This window comes from Phascolarctos cinereus, unplaced genomic scaffold (assembly GCF_003287225.1).
Source record: "Phascolarctos cinereus isolate Bilbo 61053 unplaced genomic scaffold, phaCin_HiC Scaffold_8;HRSCAF=390, whole genome shotgun sequence".
Classification (NCBI taxonomy): domain Eukaryota; kingdom Metazoa; phylum Chordata; class Mammalia; order Diprotodontia; family Phascolarctidae; genus Phascolarctos; species Phascolarctos cinereus.
Window position 1 is genome coordinate 75,156,607 of NW_027556291.1, and position 16,728 is coordinate 75,173,334.

Consider the following 16,728-nt stretch of genomic DNA (forward strand, 5'->3'; position numbering starts at 1 on the left):
AATGGCGGGCACTGAGGCAGGGTGAATTTCAGACTTAGGGGTCCAGAGTGGAAACCAATGTGTCTGAGTTGATTAGAATCCCAAGGAAGGTAATTGGCATTCTTTGGCTTTTAATCACTTTCCTCTAGGAGGGAACAGACCAGGAGATGATGAGGGTGCAGACCCCTGCTGTGTGCCTGCCCCTATTGTATGCCTGCCTATGTGTCAGCATAGCAGCAGTTTGCAATGAGAACCTTTCCAGTCAGAAATTCTTTGGAGATTTTATAGGATTTAGACTAGAAGGGAACCTGGAGGCCAGTAAGTCTAATCCCTTCATTTTAGGGGGGACTAGACTTAGGATGACATTGCTGTAGAGAGCTCCCAGTAAGAAAACTCCCTCTACTGATGCTAAGAGGCACCTGCTTGACAACTTACAGCCCAAGAGAGTCCAAACCTTCCATTTTATGGGGGAGGAAACTGAGTCTAAGAAAAGAATGCTGCACATATAATAAGCAGAAGATCTTGGATTTGAACCCAGTTCATGATATGTGTATGTGGGTACATGTATGTGTGTATGTGTGTATATCATATATGTGTGTGTGCATGTGCATATATAGTGAGAACATGAGGATGTCTGTATATGTATATATTTTTGATCTCTTTGTAGTGGTGAGACTATAAATGTGTACACATGCATGCATGTATATGTATGTGTAAGTTTGTGGAGTCAGACTATATATGTGTGTAGATAGGCACATACATGTGTGTATGTATTTATGTATCTATTAATATTAATAAAATAACATATTAATACGCACACATGCATACACACATGTATGTACGCATATATACTGGTTATTCTCTAGATTATACCAAGGTAATGGTGAGCCTGGTCAGAGGCAGTGAAATATAAAATGGCAAAGTGGATAGAGTGCTAGGCCTGGAGTCAGGAAGTCCTGAGTTCAAATCCAGCCTCAGACACATAACACTCACTGGCTGTGTGACCCCGGGCGAGTCACTTAACCCCGTTGCCCAAACCCCACCCCGCCCCAAAAATGAGATCACATTTGTAAAGGTCCTGGCAAACTGTAAAGCCTTATAGAAATGTGCGATTTTTAAAATTAGGATTAGCTTCCTGCTCCAGCCCCTGACTACCAAATCTCCCCCATTCCTGCTCTTTCTCTTTCCTTTCCCTTGCAGGTCCCTGAAACTCAAGCTCCCTCATTTTTCACAGGAGTCTTGGGAATTCCTAGGCCTTGTGCCAAATGGAGAGAGGAGGAAACGCTTACCTCAGGCCTGGTCTTCTTGGGCTCCACAAGGACCTCACTGGAAGTCTTGCCGCTCAGGGGACGCATCTGGATGCCACTGCTGTTGTGGGAGAGAGGGAGAATTCAGCCCATCTGTCATTTCACCAGAAGTCTCTGAACAGGTCCAAAGTAACGTGGGTAATGCTCAACCGTTAGGCCTTGCCTTTGGATTCTACTCTCAGCTTTTGTTGATGTCCTAGAGAGAACTGGTACCTGAGCCCAAGCCCCATTCCGTGATTCCTCAGTTGGTCCTTGTGTGTGAAGGTGGCATGGCCAACCCACTGTCTGAATCATAGAATGCCAGAGTGGAAGGCACCTTAGTAGCCAACTGGGCCTACCCATACTTGAAAGAAATCCTCCTCTACCTCACCCAGCTCCTATTTGAAGACCTCCAAGGACGGGCAACTTATCACCTCATTCCAACAAGTAATACATCAAATTGTTGGGGAATTTTCCCTGGCATTGCGCCTAAAGTGACCTCTGCACCTTCTGCCCCCTGCTCCTGGGCCTGCCCTCTGGGACCAAACAGAACAAAGTCAATCCTTCCTCCATAGGACGGTCTTTCAAATACTTAAACCCAGCTATCATGCTGTGTCTTCTCTTGTCCAGGCTAAACATCCCTAGTTCTTTCAACCAGGCCTCTCCTTTGGGGCCAAGTGCAATGCCTAATCTCTCTTCTAGAGGATGGTCCTTCAACAATTGGGGGAAAGTTGTCATGGAGGAAGTCATGGGGTATGCTGGGAAGAGTATTAGCTCCCAAATCAGAGGCAACTTCAATCAAGTAAATTCAATCTCATCTCTGATGCTTGCTTCCTGTGTGAGACCTTGGGCAAGTCTTACTTCCCTGGGTCTCATTTTCCTCCCCTATAAAATGAGGGGGTTGGAATTGATGGTCCTTAAGGTCTCTGCCAGCTCTGATTCCAGTTACACTCTGCCAGATTCAAACATCATATAAAACTCAGTCATCTATACCTCACCTTCCCAAGGCTTTGGTCTTTTACTCTTATGGATTCCATGCAAACTCTTCCTCCAGGAAGTTCTCCCTGATTCTTCCAACCCACCACAATCTCTCTTCCTCCTGGAAATACCTTGAGGACATATGGGGCCTTATATGGTTCAATGACAACATGGTCTCATTGAACGTGGACAGATGGGTAGATTTGGAGCTGGAGAACCTTGCTTGAAATCCTGGCCTCACCCCTAAAACTCAAGTGAATCAATTCCTCTGTACAATGAAGTGGTGAGATCAGATGACCTTTGAGGTCCTGCCCAGCTCTAAATCCAAAGTCTACGAGCTGAGGAGTGAATGCCTAAAATGGTCTTATATTTTTGTATCCCTTTGCTGAGATGAATTGAATGAGAATGGGAGTGAGGTGGTTTTTAGGTTTACAGCCTTATCTCTGTCACTAACTTCCCTCTCTGAGACTCAGTTTCCTCATCTGTAAAATGAGGCAGTTAGGCTAGATGAATTCTAAACTCTTAGACCATAAAATATTTGAGCCAGAAGGGCCCTTAGTGATAACCAAAAGGAGCTTTAGATACCAAGTCCAAACTCTTTATTTTACAGATAGAGAAACTGAGTCACAGAGCAAGAAAATTGGCACAGGAAGAGAGTAGTTTGTGCCCAGGTTGTTGGACTCTTTCCACATCTCTCAGCACGCTTGTGAGGCCTTTCTCCCTCCTGCCCCAAATCTTTTACCTCTTCCTGTGCCAAAATAGCCAGTAAAAGTCTCCCAGACCTTCAGCTTCAAGGGACAGTAGTCGTCACAGTAACAGTATCTTGCTCACCTGTCTTCCTCGGTGCTCTGGTGAGTAGGGTCATTGTTCAGATTCCCTTCCATGGGGCTGGCCTTGAAGTCAAGCTCTTTGTCAAACATGTTGAGGGGGATGTAGTCTTTGCCTTCCTGTATAGGCAAACAAGACACAGCCTGAATCCTGATACCCCATGTCCCTTCCTCTGGCTTCCCTCCCTGGGCTGCACTGGGGATGTGCTACAGGCCTGAACCTGGCCAGTAGGAGGCCTTGGGCCTAGATGTGGTTCTCCAGCATCTCCAACAAGGGTTTTGGGGGGTTTAGAGATTGACGTACAATGGCATGTGAGGGATCAAACCAAACACTAGAGTTTGGGCCCTAAGCCTACTAGTAACTAGCCCCTCACTGGGCTTCAGTATCCTTATCTACATAATTAAATGACCTCTTTGCAAATACAACACAGACTATCAGAGCCTATGGGACAGAAAAGAACATAGAATATACAAGGTTGGAGTGTCAGAGCTGGGAGGGACCTTAGAGGGCCTGTTCACATGCTCCATTTCCTATATTCTATATTTTCTATATTCTAAGGTCCCTTCCAGCTCTGACATTCCATCAGCCACTACCAATTTGGAAGAGAGAGAGAGAGAGAGAGAGAAGAGAGAGAGAGAGAGAGAGAGAAGAGAGAGAGAGAGAGGGAGGAGGAGGAGGAGGAGGAGGAGGAGGAGGAGGAGGAGGAGAGAGGAGAGGAGAGAGAGAGAGAGAGAGAGAGAGAGAGAGAGAGAGAGAGAGAGAGAGAGAGAGAGAGAGAATATGTGTGTAGGGGGTGGTCCTTAGCTTGGATTTGGAAAGGGCAAACAATGCTTGCATGGGTGACCAGGATTACAAACTGCTTGGACCTAGATGGGAGGGATCCTTGTCAGAAAAAAAGATGGCGGCCATACCTTGAAGTCTCTTCCACTAGAGATGGAGAAACCTCGGAGGCCAGCCTACCCAATCCCCTTCATTTTACTGAGCCCCACTAAAGTCACATGTAGGGCCCTAAGGGCCTAGATCTTGGGCTGGAAGCACCCTCAAAGGCCAGTGAGATGAAGGGACTTGCTCCCAGTTACATGGGGTAGAAGGTGATGGGGTGGGGCTGGGACTCCACCTCCGGGCCTCTGCCTCCCCAGTGGTTTCTCTTTCCCTTGCACCACGCTGCTTCCTCTCCCTGTAATCCCCATGAAGTGGACAGTACAAAAATCATCACTCTCATTTTACAGATGAACAGACCAAGGCTCAGAGAAATCAACTTATTTGCCCAGGGTCATAGCTAGGAAGCATTAGGGGCAAGATTTGAACCTGTTTCTCCTGACTCCAAGCCCATACCAATGATAAAAAGGGCAAATCCGATAACTCCACCTTGGAGTGGAAGGAGGGAGGGAATGAGGGAGAGAGATATGGGTTCTCCCCTATGGGGTTGGGCATTTGCAATGGAGCCCAAATTTCCATATGGGGATCCATAGTTTTCTGGAAGGGGCAGCTCTGGCTTCAAACAGAAGTGATCATGGGGCAAGACAGAGGGGGAGGCAAGGGGAGAGGGGAAGGGGTCGGGGTGATGGATGCACAGCTGGCGAGCCCCATGGCATGTGAATGAAGCCCATTCATTGTGTACAGCCCCACTTGGTTGGGATGAGGACAGCACTGACTTATTGCTATCTGCAGCATTAACCCCTTACTCCCTACCACCTGGTCACAATAGCCTACATTGTAACTGTCCCAGAATTCAGCACCTATTGGGGGCTGGAACTAAGTGGGATGGGAATCTTGTAGGATGATTGGCCTCTGGCTGAAAGTGTTTACAAAGGGGGAAAACTGTGGCCTTTCACACCATTTCTTCATCTTTCCCTTTCTGATATTTGTCTGCCTGGGACACTCCCCTCTTGTTCCTCTACCACCTCTCTCCATTTGCTTAATGGAGCAGTCAGATTTAGGGCCCCCACCCTACTTTCCCAGAAAATTAAACCTCTCCCCTCCAATCTGGTTCTCTTTCTGTCTCCCTCTCTCACTCTTTCTATCTCTGTCTCTCTCTGGGTGTGTGTGTGTGTGTGTGTGTGTGTGTGTAACGGTATGCATGGAAATTGAGTTGAGACAATAAAAGGTTCATGGTGCCAACTCTATTCAAGGTTCAGTCACTAGAAGGAGACTGAGTCCTTTCTCTTCAATGTTATGGCAACACACTTGAGTTGGGAGGTGGTTGTAGGAGGCAGTGGGGGCTAAGACAGTTGGTTTGGCTTGAGCATATCCAGGGCCATGGTGATGCCAGCTTATGACATGGGAAGCTAACTAAAGAGAGGGAGGCAGACATAAAGGGCCATTGTTACTCCAGGGTGTGAGGCTGCGAAGTCTCCCTAATTAGCCTCCAGTATGTTTTGTCTGGCCTGGATGGGTGAATCTCATTTTTGAAATGGAATTCCCGCTCCCCTGCACCTGGCTCCTAGGCCTCCCACCCCAACCTGTTTGCCCTTCCAGGTCTTCCCATATGGATGGTCCCAAGCTGGTTTCTTCCCTGAGGATCACAGAACCCTAGTTAGTATAACTGGATCAGGAGGGTGGACTATATACATACCTGCTGAACACTGGCCTGTAGGAGGTCCCCAAGGCGCTCAACCAGCTCAGTGAAAGTGGGTCTCTCTGCGCACACACCATTCCAGCAATCAAGCATGGTCTCATAGCTGCAGGTTGGGGAGGAACACCGAGATGGTCACACCAGGTAACCTCTTGGAGGTTTGCTCTCTACTTTTCTACTATCCCACTATCACTCAACCTGAAAACCACCAGCTCCCAGGCAGCTCTGGGAACCAAAGCATCAAGTGTGAGGCTTAGTCACACCTCAAGGACCCTTAGGAAGGACAATGTCAGAGCAGGGAGAGGCACTGGAGCTTAGAATGTCAGAGGTGATTGGGGCCTTAGAACATGGAACAATGGAACATTAGAGCTGTGAGGGGCTTTAGAACAGAGAATGTCAGAGCAGGAAGGGAACCTCAGAGATCATCTAGCTTGACACTCTCATTTACAGAGGAGGAAATTGAACCTCAGTGAGGTAGTAGGCAAGTGCCCAAACTGGTAGTAAGCATCAGACAGGAATTTGAACCTGGGTCCTCCCAGGTAGGGAAGTTGGTTGGTTGGTGTCTGTGCTCAAAGAGGACCAAAATGACATCACTATGTTGGGGTCAAGGTACAGTGTGTCCAACTGGCTGATCAGACCAATATGAGCTCAGAAGGCTCTACCACAGGTTGGGCAGAAAAAGTCCATGAGAACACTGGGAGTGGAGGTGTCTCAGACAGGGGTAGCCCCCTCCTATCTTTCTAATCTTACACCTTACTCCCCCACACATATTCTTTCAGCCAGTGACCCTGGACTCCTGGCTGTTCTACGAACAAGACCCTCTATCTCTCTGTTCTGGGCATTCTCTCTGGCTGTCCTCCATGCCTGGAACTCTCTCACTCCTTCACTCCAACTACTGATCTCCCTGGCTTCCTTAACATACAAATTAAAGTGCCACCTTCTACGGGAGCCTTTCTTCCAACCCTTTTCATTCCTGTGCCTTCCCTCTGTTCATTATCTCCTATTGATCCTGTATAGATCTTGTTTGTACACATTCATCTGCATGTTGTCTCCTTCACCAGATTGTGAGTTCCTTGAGGGCAGGGACTGGACTGTCTTTGACTCTTTTTGTGCTTAGTAAATGTTTCTTGATTGATTTCTGAATGATTCTCAGATTCCCAAGTCGGTGCCCTTTCCACTCTCCCCTCAATTTGAATGGAGAAATGCCAAATGGGAGTTTGGACAGTTATTTATAGGCCTCTTCACGTTGGGTAATCACTTCTGTGCTTTTGTTTACCACTGGGTTCTGACTATACCATGCTATCATTAATACTCCAATTCCTCTGAATGAGGCACCCAATTTAGAAGAAGTCTTGGAACAAGCAGTAGATACGGAGTCAGCTTCAGAGCTGGGACTAGAACCTGTCAACAGCCAGTGTGACTATGAATAAGTCATCTTGCCTTCTCTGGGTCTCAGAAATTAGTATCAAGTCGAACTCCCTTATCTTCCAGATGAGAAGCCAAAGGTTCCTTCTCAATCTGGCACTCTTTGGTCTTTGAGTCAATCTACGCTTTAGGACTTCCCCAAATGGGCATTTGGGGCTCTCTTGATTCCAGTAATGATCAACCTTGGGACCCTTGATCTAGAGGAGAACTTACATTTCTGGAGTGGAATACTCAGGGGATTTCATCCGACTGCCTTCCTTGAGTCGGAGGCAAAAATCCTCATCTATTTGCACCCCTGGGTAGGGCGAAGCACCTGTGGGAGACAAGCATTTCAGGTTTCAGATATTTCCCGACTATAGGGGGATTCCCAAGAAATGTTGGGAGATCCCAGGCAGAAGCTGGTGCTGATGGAGGGCAGCCCTTAGGAATGGGAACACTTCTGAAGTAGGTAACTTGTATCCCAGTCAGTCTGAGCCAAGAGACTTTGGCCCAGGGCCAGGACTCTGATGATTGTTAACAATCTAGACAGATAACAAGCTAGAAAAAAAAGAGTGGCTTAGTATTTAGGATTTGGGAGTCTGGAGGCCCCCTCACTGCCTGTGTAACCTCAGGCAAATCACTTGCCCCCTTTAGGCCTCAGTTTCTGCCTTTGGAAAACAAAGGAGTTGGATAAAAAGGTATTTCAGATCTCTTCCTCAACTTATCTGCTCCAAGGTTGCTCCCATCCTGGGATCTGGGTTCTAAGGCTTCTCTCCCTTCCAAAACAACTGAACTGGACCAATATTCTCTTTATCTGAGATACTCTGGACCACTTGGGCAAAGCATGACTTCCCTAGTGACATTTTGGACTGTTTCTGAGCATGGCCAAGTTGCTGGCCCCTGTCGAACAGGGCTCATAGCTGGAAGCAATCCAGCTAGACCTCCAGTGTTTACTAGATTATGGGACAAGTAAACAGCTGCCTTTTTCTCTGGGTCTTTTCTGGAGGGCAGAGAGCACATTCCCAAACTTGAATGAGAGTCTGAAGCCAAGATGGTAGGTGGGAGACAAATATTTATAGATCTGCTTTGCCATGAACCTGTTACTATGTGCCCTGTGCTAGGCTCCCAAGATGGCAAAGCATGGGGGATTTAGAGGTGGGAACCCAGAGCCACTTCAGCTGTGTGATCCTGGATGAGTTATGGCCCATCTCTGAGTCAGTTTCCCCTCTCTCTAAACAGGCCAGTGGTGAAGAATGAAGAGAGGGGAGGGGTCAGTGTGGCTTAGTGGGAAGAGTCAGGAGACTTGGATTGGCAAGCTAAGTCCCTTCTTCTCTCTGGGCCTTTTCAAAATGAAAGGGTTTGGAGTCAGAGGCCTTGGGTTTGAGGACTGCCATTTACTAGCTGTGTAACCTCCGGCAAATCCTTTCACCTCCTTAGGGCAGGCCTCTTTAAAACGAGGGAGTTGGACTTTTTGACCTCTTAGGTCAAATTAGTTCTAGATCTAAAATCCATTAGATTGTAAACTCCTTGAGGGCAGGGATTATCTTTTATCTCTTTTTGTATCTCCAGCACTTAGTCCAGTGCCTGGCACACAGTAGGTGCTTAATAAACGTTTACTGATTGATTGGTCCTATGTGTGATCTGGGGCAAGTCGATTCACCTCCCTGGGCCTCAGTTTCCTCCTCTGTAAAAGGAGGAGCAGTGGTGGACTCAGCGGCATCTGAGGTCCCATGGTTCTGTGACTCCCCCACCTCCTCAGCTCCCCTCGACCTATAGCTCCCCTTCCTCTACATCAAGGCTGCGTCCCTTAGCCAAAGGGCTTGGTGAGCTCAGCCCTCATCCTCTGTTGCTCCTTCCTAATGGAATATGTTCAGAAGAAAGATGGTGGTAGGGCTGGAGACAGGAGCCTGGAGAGAGCTCTGGGCCCATGGGGAAGGGGGAGTAGAATAATCATAGTCACTCATGCGTCTCCAGTGCCTAAACATGCTTTCCTTGTCACAACCAGCATGATTACTGTCATTTTACAGGGGGAGAAGCAATTAAAGACTCTGAGTCTAAATCATAGGGTCCCTAATCTCAAGCTGGAAGGGGCCTCAGGGGGCCATCGAGTCCAACCCCCTTAGGTTACAGAGGGGGAAACTGAGGCCCAGGAAGGGGCAAGGGACTTGTCCAAGGTCACAGGGAGGAATCTAGACCCAGAGCTGGAAGGGACCTCAGAGGCCATCAAGTACAACCCAGGTCTCAGGCAGAAAGAGACCTTGGAGGGCCATTGAATACAATCCCCTCAGGTTACAGAGGGGGAAACTGAGGCCCAGGGAGGTGAAGTTATTGGTCACACAGGTATTAAGTGTCAGAAGTAAGACTAGAACCCATGTCTTCATGACTCCATGGCTTGTGCTTTATTTGGTATCACACAAGTGCAGTGTCTAGAATAAGGGACGAAGTGAGAGAGAGAGGTGGGGAGAACACATGACCCTTTGACTGAATCCCAACTTCACAGAACAAATCCCCCTAATAAAAGGATTTCTTCTGTAAAACTTGGACTCAGTCGAAAGGCTGCACCCAAGGACCTAGAAAGCCACATGTGGCCTGGAGGCTGAAGGTGCCTCACCCCTGTTAGAACTACAGTTCTCTGTTCTCTTCATACCTATTGTATTCAGTTCTGGGGTCACCTTTTCAGAAAAACAATATCAAGCTGGAGGATCAGGTGGGGGGGTGGTATATGCAAAGGCAGGGAGATGGGAGATTGATAATCTAATGGAGAATGTATGGAGAATAGTAAAGGGAAGAAGTGGGATTTGAAGCCAGCACCTCTGCCTCCAAATCCAGCAATTTGTCCATTGCCCCATACTGCCCCTGGCCTCAGGCTTCTTCAGCTAAGAGAATCCATTTCTAAAATCTAGGTTCTCCAGGGCATGCCTGGAGCTCTAATACGGAAAGGACAGGAGATGCCCTGTCCCACGTGGCTATTTCACTTCTGATGCTAAGCATCACTTATTTGACTCAAGGCTAAATCGTGTGACTGGCTTTCAACAGAAATCTTTTCTTCTGTGTCTTAAATGCTCTTTATCTCTGGGATAAGACCTAGAGACAAGCAGCCCTGGATGAGAGCCAAAACATCCCCTGTAGGAAAGACAAACATCTTTCCATGCTCTTGGCTCACAATGATCTATAAAGTTTTGAATCCATCCCCTTGGATACCCAGTGACATCAATCTCTAATCAAATATTTGTTGCTTGTTTCCAAAGTGGGCATGTCAGGTGACCCTTCATGAACCCCCTGCCTAGGCCAGAGATACAGGGTTTGGGATTTGGAACCCCAGGAGGAGATTCAGAGCAAATGGGTCTGGATGCATTGGGCTCCAAGGGCCTCCCATCCCGAATATGGCTTGGTTTCGTCTCCTCTTGTCCAGCCTCTGCTTTGATTCAGGCCCTCATCACCTCTCACCTGGAATATCATATCCACCTCCCTCTGGACATTCCTGCTTCAAGCCTTTACCCATTCCCATCCATCCTTTGCTCAGGTGGCCAAAATGAAATTCTCAAAATGCAGATCAAACCCTCTTTTCCCTCTATTCAAAATTCTTCAAGAGCTCCCTATTGTGCTTTGAATGAAACACGGAATTGTATTTTTAAAAGCCTTTGGCCCACCATTTAAGGCTCTCCAGGCTCAGGCTGTCATCTTCCTTCTCTTTGGCTAGTCAAACTGGTCTAACGGTAGCTTCTAGCATTTTAGTGTGGATTATCCGCTAGGCCTGGAAGGAATGCTCTCCTTACTTCTGCCTTTTAGAGTCTCTAACTACCTTCAAAGCCCAACTCAGTGACACCCACTCTACAGGGACCTTCCTGACACCCTTGCCCCTCAGGTAGGTTGGTTTACTGCCTTTCTCTAGAATTTCCTTTGCATTAAGCTCATCCACATTGGATTGCCAACTTGGGGCTAGGTTTGATTAACAGATGAGTGAGTGAATGGGGTGAAAGGTCATGCGGTATAGTGTACAAATCTCTAGATGTTGACTTAGGAAGACCTGCATTCAAATCCTGCCTTAGACACTTACTAGCTATGGAGACCATGGACAAGTATCTCTGATTCCTCATCTATAAAAAAAGGAGGTTAGATTCAATGGTCTATGTTCAGGAGTGGGGAACCTGCGGCCTGGGGGCCACATGTGGCCCTCTGACTGAATCCAACCTTCACAGAACAAATCCCCTTAATAAAAGGATTTGTTCTGTAAAACTTGGACTTGGTCAAAAGGCCGCACTTGAGGACCTAGAGGGCCACATGTGACCCCCAGGCCACAGGTTCCCCACTCCTGAACATAGACCATTGAATCTAACCTCCTTTTTTTTATAGATGAGGAATCAGAGATACTGGACTAGGTTTCCTACCCCTGGACTAGGCAGTCACTGCGATCCGAGGCTCTTCAGATCAGCCATCTCATACAACCTCCTTCTTTGATAGTTGAGGAAAATGAGGTCCAGGGAGATGAAGTGACAAAGGTCATCTCCTAGAGCAAGGGTGGGGAAGCTGCGGCCTCGAGGTCACCTGTGTCCCTCTGGGTCCTCAATTTCGGCCCTTTGGCTGAATCTCAACTTCACAGAACAAATCCCCTTCATAAAAGGATTTGTTCTATACAGCTTGGACTCAGTCAAAAGGCCAAACCCAAGGATCTAGGAGGCCTCTAGGCTGCAGGTTGTCTACCCCGGGAACGAGGTCTCCTCCACTTCCAAATCTATGATCTTCTCTGCTTCATACCCAATACAAAGATACTTCTGAAATATTTAAATTGATCCATATAGTTGCCCTTTCTCCTCTGCACAAGGAGAGGTATGCAGGGGTACTTTTCTCTCTTCTCTCTAGGTTTTCAGGACACCCCTCTCTCTCTCCTGGTTCTCCTCCTCCCTCTCTGACCGCTCCTTCTGTCTCCTTTGCTGAATCCTCCTCCAGGTCATACCCTCAGGGCTCTGTCTTGTGCCCTCTTCTGTTCTGCCCTTATATATGCTACTACACTTCATCTCATCCGCTCCCATACCATCTCTATACTAGTGACTCTCAAATCTACTTCACCACTCTACTGACCTCCAATCCTACACCTCATAAGTTGGATGTCCCATGGACACCTTCAACTCAACATGTCCACAACTGAACTCAATGTCTTTCCCCCCAAACTCTTCTCTCTTCCCTATTATTGTCAAGAGCACCACCATCTTCCCTATCCCTGAGGCTCACAGCCTAGGCGTCACCTTGGACTCCTCACTTAATCCCCATATCCAAGCTGTTTTGACAATGCCTGTCAATTCTACCTTTGCAGAATCTCTCCAGTAAGCCCCCTTCTCTCCTCTGACACTGCCCCCACCCTGGTGCAGACTCTCATCTCCTTGTGCCTGGACTATTGCAATAGCTGCTGGTGGGGGGTGGGGTGGTCTGCCTGCCTCAGGTCTCTCCGTACTCCAATCTGCCCTGCATTCAGCCAGCAATGACTGTCCTAAAGTGCAGTTCTGACCATGCCACCCCCGTGGAAATCAAACTCCAATGGCTCCCTATTACCTCCAGGGTCAAGTACAAAATGCTCTGTTTGGTGCTCAAAGCCCTTCATGACTCAGCCCCCTCCTACCTTCCCAGTCTTCTTACCCCTTACTCCCCTCCATGTACTCTTTGGCCTGGTGACCCCAGCCACCTGGTTGCTCTGTGAACAAGACCTTCCATTTCTCTGCTCTGTGCTTTCTCTCTGGCCGTCTCCCAATGTTCTCCCTCCTTGGCCCTGACCACTGACCTCTCTGGCTTCCTTCAGCTCCAACTAAAACCCCACCTCCTACAGGCAGCCCTCCCCAAGCCCTCAATTCCAGTGCCTTCCCTCTGGTCAATATTTCCTCATGATCTTGCATAGAGCTTGCTTTGGACAGATTTGTTTGCATGTTGTGTCCCCCATTAGAGTGTGAGCTTCTCGAGGGCAGGGACTGTCTTTTGATTCTCTTTGTATTCCTAGTGCTTAGCACAGTGCCTAGCACATAGTAGCAGCCTAATAAATGCTTACTGACTAGTTCAGATAGATTAGCTTTTTAACAAACAGGCATTGCTCAAAACTAGAGCAACTGGAATCCTGAGGCTGATATGAACAGAATTCATCACACCTGTAGTTCTAGAAAGAAGCTTCTCTTGGCTTCTGCTCTGAGAGTTGACTCTGCAAAGGTTATTGTAGCCAAATGACTCATCAGCAGTGGACCAGCTGGACCAGCTGTTCTTTCAAATGCCTTATTCTGAAACTTGGCCTGTCCCAGGGCAGAGGAACTCTGGACAAATGATGGTAGACACAGTGAACTTGCCACTGGCCCTCTACATTTGGGGTTTTGAGACGGAGCCCCGATTTCTTCCTCTGCCCCTTCCCCCTAATACTAACACTAGCCAGCATTTATTTAATGCCTCTTTAAGGCATTAAACATATTCATCTCATTTCATCCTCATATTAGCCATGGGAGGTCAGTACTACTGTTATCCCCATCTTACAGATGAGGAGACTGAGGCAGACAGAGGTGAAATGATTTGCCCAGTCATACAGCCAGTAAGGGTCTGAGACTGAATTTGAACTCAGGTCTTCTTGACTCAAGCCTAACCCTCTATCTACTGGGCCACTGAACTGCTTCCAAGAGCCCCTCCTTCAGCCCCCTTAACATCTGGTACTGCCTGATTGCTTTTGGATCCTGGGAATAGCCTTAGGAGTTGGAGCAGTGGTAGTGACTAGGACTGTCTGGTCTGCAGCAGCTATACCTGGGAGCAGTCAGGCCTGGAGAGGAGTAGGGGCTGAAGAACACTTACCCAAGGAGAATATTTCCCACAGCAGGACTCCGAATGACCACACATCACTTTGGGTAGTATAAATCTTATCAAAGATAGCTTCAGGGGCCATCCACTTCAGTGGGAGCCGGGCCTGGAAAACCATGGTAGGAGAGACAGAGAGAGAGGGAGAGAAAGAAGGGAAAAGGGGAGAGAGAGAGAGAGAGAGAGAGAGAGAGAGAGAGAGAGAGAGAGAGAGAGAGAGAGAGAGAGAGAGGATAGAGAGGAGAAAGAGACAGAGAGAGAGAGAGCGAGCCATTAGAATGCTTCATAGCTTCACCATGCTGGCAGGAGCTGTGCCTGGGTGAGGGGCAGGGCAGGCAGGCCAGCTGGCTGGTGAGTGTCATACTTACGTCTCCTTTCCGGACATAGTCAGGGTCCTTGTAGATGTCTCTGGCCAGGCCGAAGTCACAGATCTTTACCACATTGTTGTCAGTCAGGAGGATGTTCCGAGCAGCCAGGTCCCGGTGAATGCACTAAGGAAAGGGAAGGGGTAGGAGAGTGAAAGGTGCTTGAAGGGCTGTGGCTTTGTCAGGAGGAGGGTTAATGAAGCTCTTAGAGATGAGAGGGGCACATGCTGGGGAGGCAGGGTAAGGGCAATGTCTGAGGACTTGCCCAAAACAAAGCAAATGGGATTCGATACCAAAGACAAATGAAGCCAAGCTTGTTGATCCTTTCTGAAACTGCGTGAAGGAGACACAGAGATGGAGTTGACATGAGAATAGCAATATCCCACTGGCTTCTGGTTAAAGTATAGCAGCCAAGCACCCAAAGGGGCAAGAAGCATTGGTTAAGAGGCATCCTGGAATATTTAAGTACTAAGAATGACTCCATTTCCTCACCCTTAGGGTATGGTCATTAGAATCATTCATTGATCCATTCATTCAATAAGCATTTATCAAGTACCTGCTATGTACTAGCCCCTATGCTTGTCTGTGTGGGGTTGGCTGACAACCACTTTTTAGATGGGGGACAGAAGGCAATTATCCAACTACCAGGGAGCATGGGAGGGACCACACATCAATGGCCTATGTTACAGAAACCCTCAGATCAGTGGAGCAGGAAGGTTAACGAGGAGGACACACGCTCACTTTTCGGGAGGCGAGGAACTCCATGCCCTTGGCCACTTGGTAGCTGTAGCAGATCAGATCCTCCAGGGTCAGAGGTCGTTTGGACAGATCTTCAGAGTCTAGGGAAGAGCAGAAGCCCATTGAGAAGGGCAGTGGATGGAAAGGGGACCCTAAAGAGCCAACCTCATCCACCTGGATGGCTAGAAGTAGGGACAGCTAGAGAGGAGAAGAGAGGGGAGGGCTGGGAGCACTGATTCCCCTGAGAATTTGATGGCGTGAAGAGAGAGAACAATGACATTCTCTCCATTCTGAAGGATAGCCAACTGTTGTCCCTTTGCTAATGAGACCCCAGTGTGTATTATTATACTGAAACCCCCCGGGACTCAGGGGAGGAATCTCAGGCTGCAGGGTTTCACAATCTGATGCCAGGGCACAAGACCATCCGGAGGTAGGGTTTGAGTACAACTCCCACATAAATATTCTGCTTTTTTCTTTTTTTTAAATTAAAAAAAATTTTTTTTAGGCAGTTGGGGTTAAGTGATTTGCCCAGGGTCACACAGCTAGTAAGTGTTAAGTGTTTAGTCTGAGGCTGGATTTGAACGGAGGTCCTCCTGACTTCAGGGCCAGTGCTCTATCCACTGTGCCACCTAGCTGCCCCCAAAGCTAGCATACTTCAAAAAAATCGAAATAACTCAAGCACAACTAGGGGAAAGAATCTGGAACTTTCAACAATTAAATTGAAATTGTCTTCAGGTTTTAAAAAATTCTATCTGATTTTTAAAGTGAAATAGCATCCTTTTTATGATATATAACCAGTTTGAACAGAAAATCCACTGGAGCCACTTGGACTAGCATCAGCAAAGACAGTAGAGAGACAGTTTCTTTTCTTTTCTTTTTTTGGCTAGGCAATTGGGGTTAAGTGACTTGCCCAGGATCACACAGATAGGTGCTCTATCCATTGCGCCACCTAGCTGCCCCTGAGAGACAGTTTCTGAAGAGAAAATGCATAACAGCCCAAATCCAGGAAATACGGTCTCCTATACTTATCATTTTGATTATTGGTGGAGATGAATCACTATATCTAAACTACTATTTGTACAAAGCAAAATCTTCAAAGTATACATTCAAAACACATCGGGAAGACAAAAGGGTTTTCCTAGAGAACAGTAAATGTTTTTAATGAGCAGAACCAAACTTTTTTTCAAAAACTATGCTTCTAACATCAAAAGGGTTGCTTACAGAATTGGTAAGTGTGAAAAACCTCATTTTAAATGGTGTCATCTGCAGCTACTGATGTGGTCGAAATGATGTTTGGTGATGCACATGCAAAGTAATTTCAATGGTTCAAAGTGATTTTGAATGGTTCCACATGTAGATGGGAAGAACTGCCTGTAGGCAGTCAACTAATTGAGAAATGAAAACCTTCCTATTCTACGTCAAAAGCGGATGAAACAACAGAGGTAGTTAAAGATGCTCATTTGATTACCTATGTATAGGATATTTTTGAAACTCCTGTTGGGGATTTGTTACTTTGATGATGGCAATGCCATATCAAGAGAGAAGTGGGGTTTTCACTTGATAATGAAATAATGTAGAAGATCTGTACTATACTATTCACTGAGATCAATTGACTTTGGGATGAAATGTGCCCTAACAGTACTAGGACATGGAATGTCAGAGCTGGAGGGGGCCATAAAGATCCTGTAAAACTCCCAAGTAGATAAGGCTAAAGGAAGAAGCCCAGTGCTCTATGTACTGTCCTTTCTTTAATCAACCC

At 47.2% G+C, this 16,728-nt stretch overlaps 1 protein-coding gene across 1 annotated transcript in view; it reads right to left on the reverse strand.

Annotated features, from left to right (window-relative positions):
• Nucleotides 1-16,728, reverse strand: part of LOC110203184 (vascular endothelial growth factor receptor kdr-like) — a 220,866-nt gene that overhangs the window by 16,826 nt on the left and 187,312 nt on the right. Inside the window, 7 exon segments of the mRNA XM_078147996.1 lie at nt 1,269-1,347; nt 3,075-3,190; nt 5,647-5,752; nt 7,285-7,384; nt 13,864-13,975; nt 14,235-14,357; nt 14,973-15,070. Coding sequence (XP_078004122.1) covers nt 1,269-1,347; nt 3,075-3,190; nt 5,647-5,752; nt 7,285-7,384; nt 13,864-13,975; nt 14,235-14,357; nt 14,973-15,070 — 734 coding nt within the window.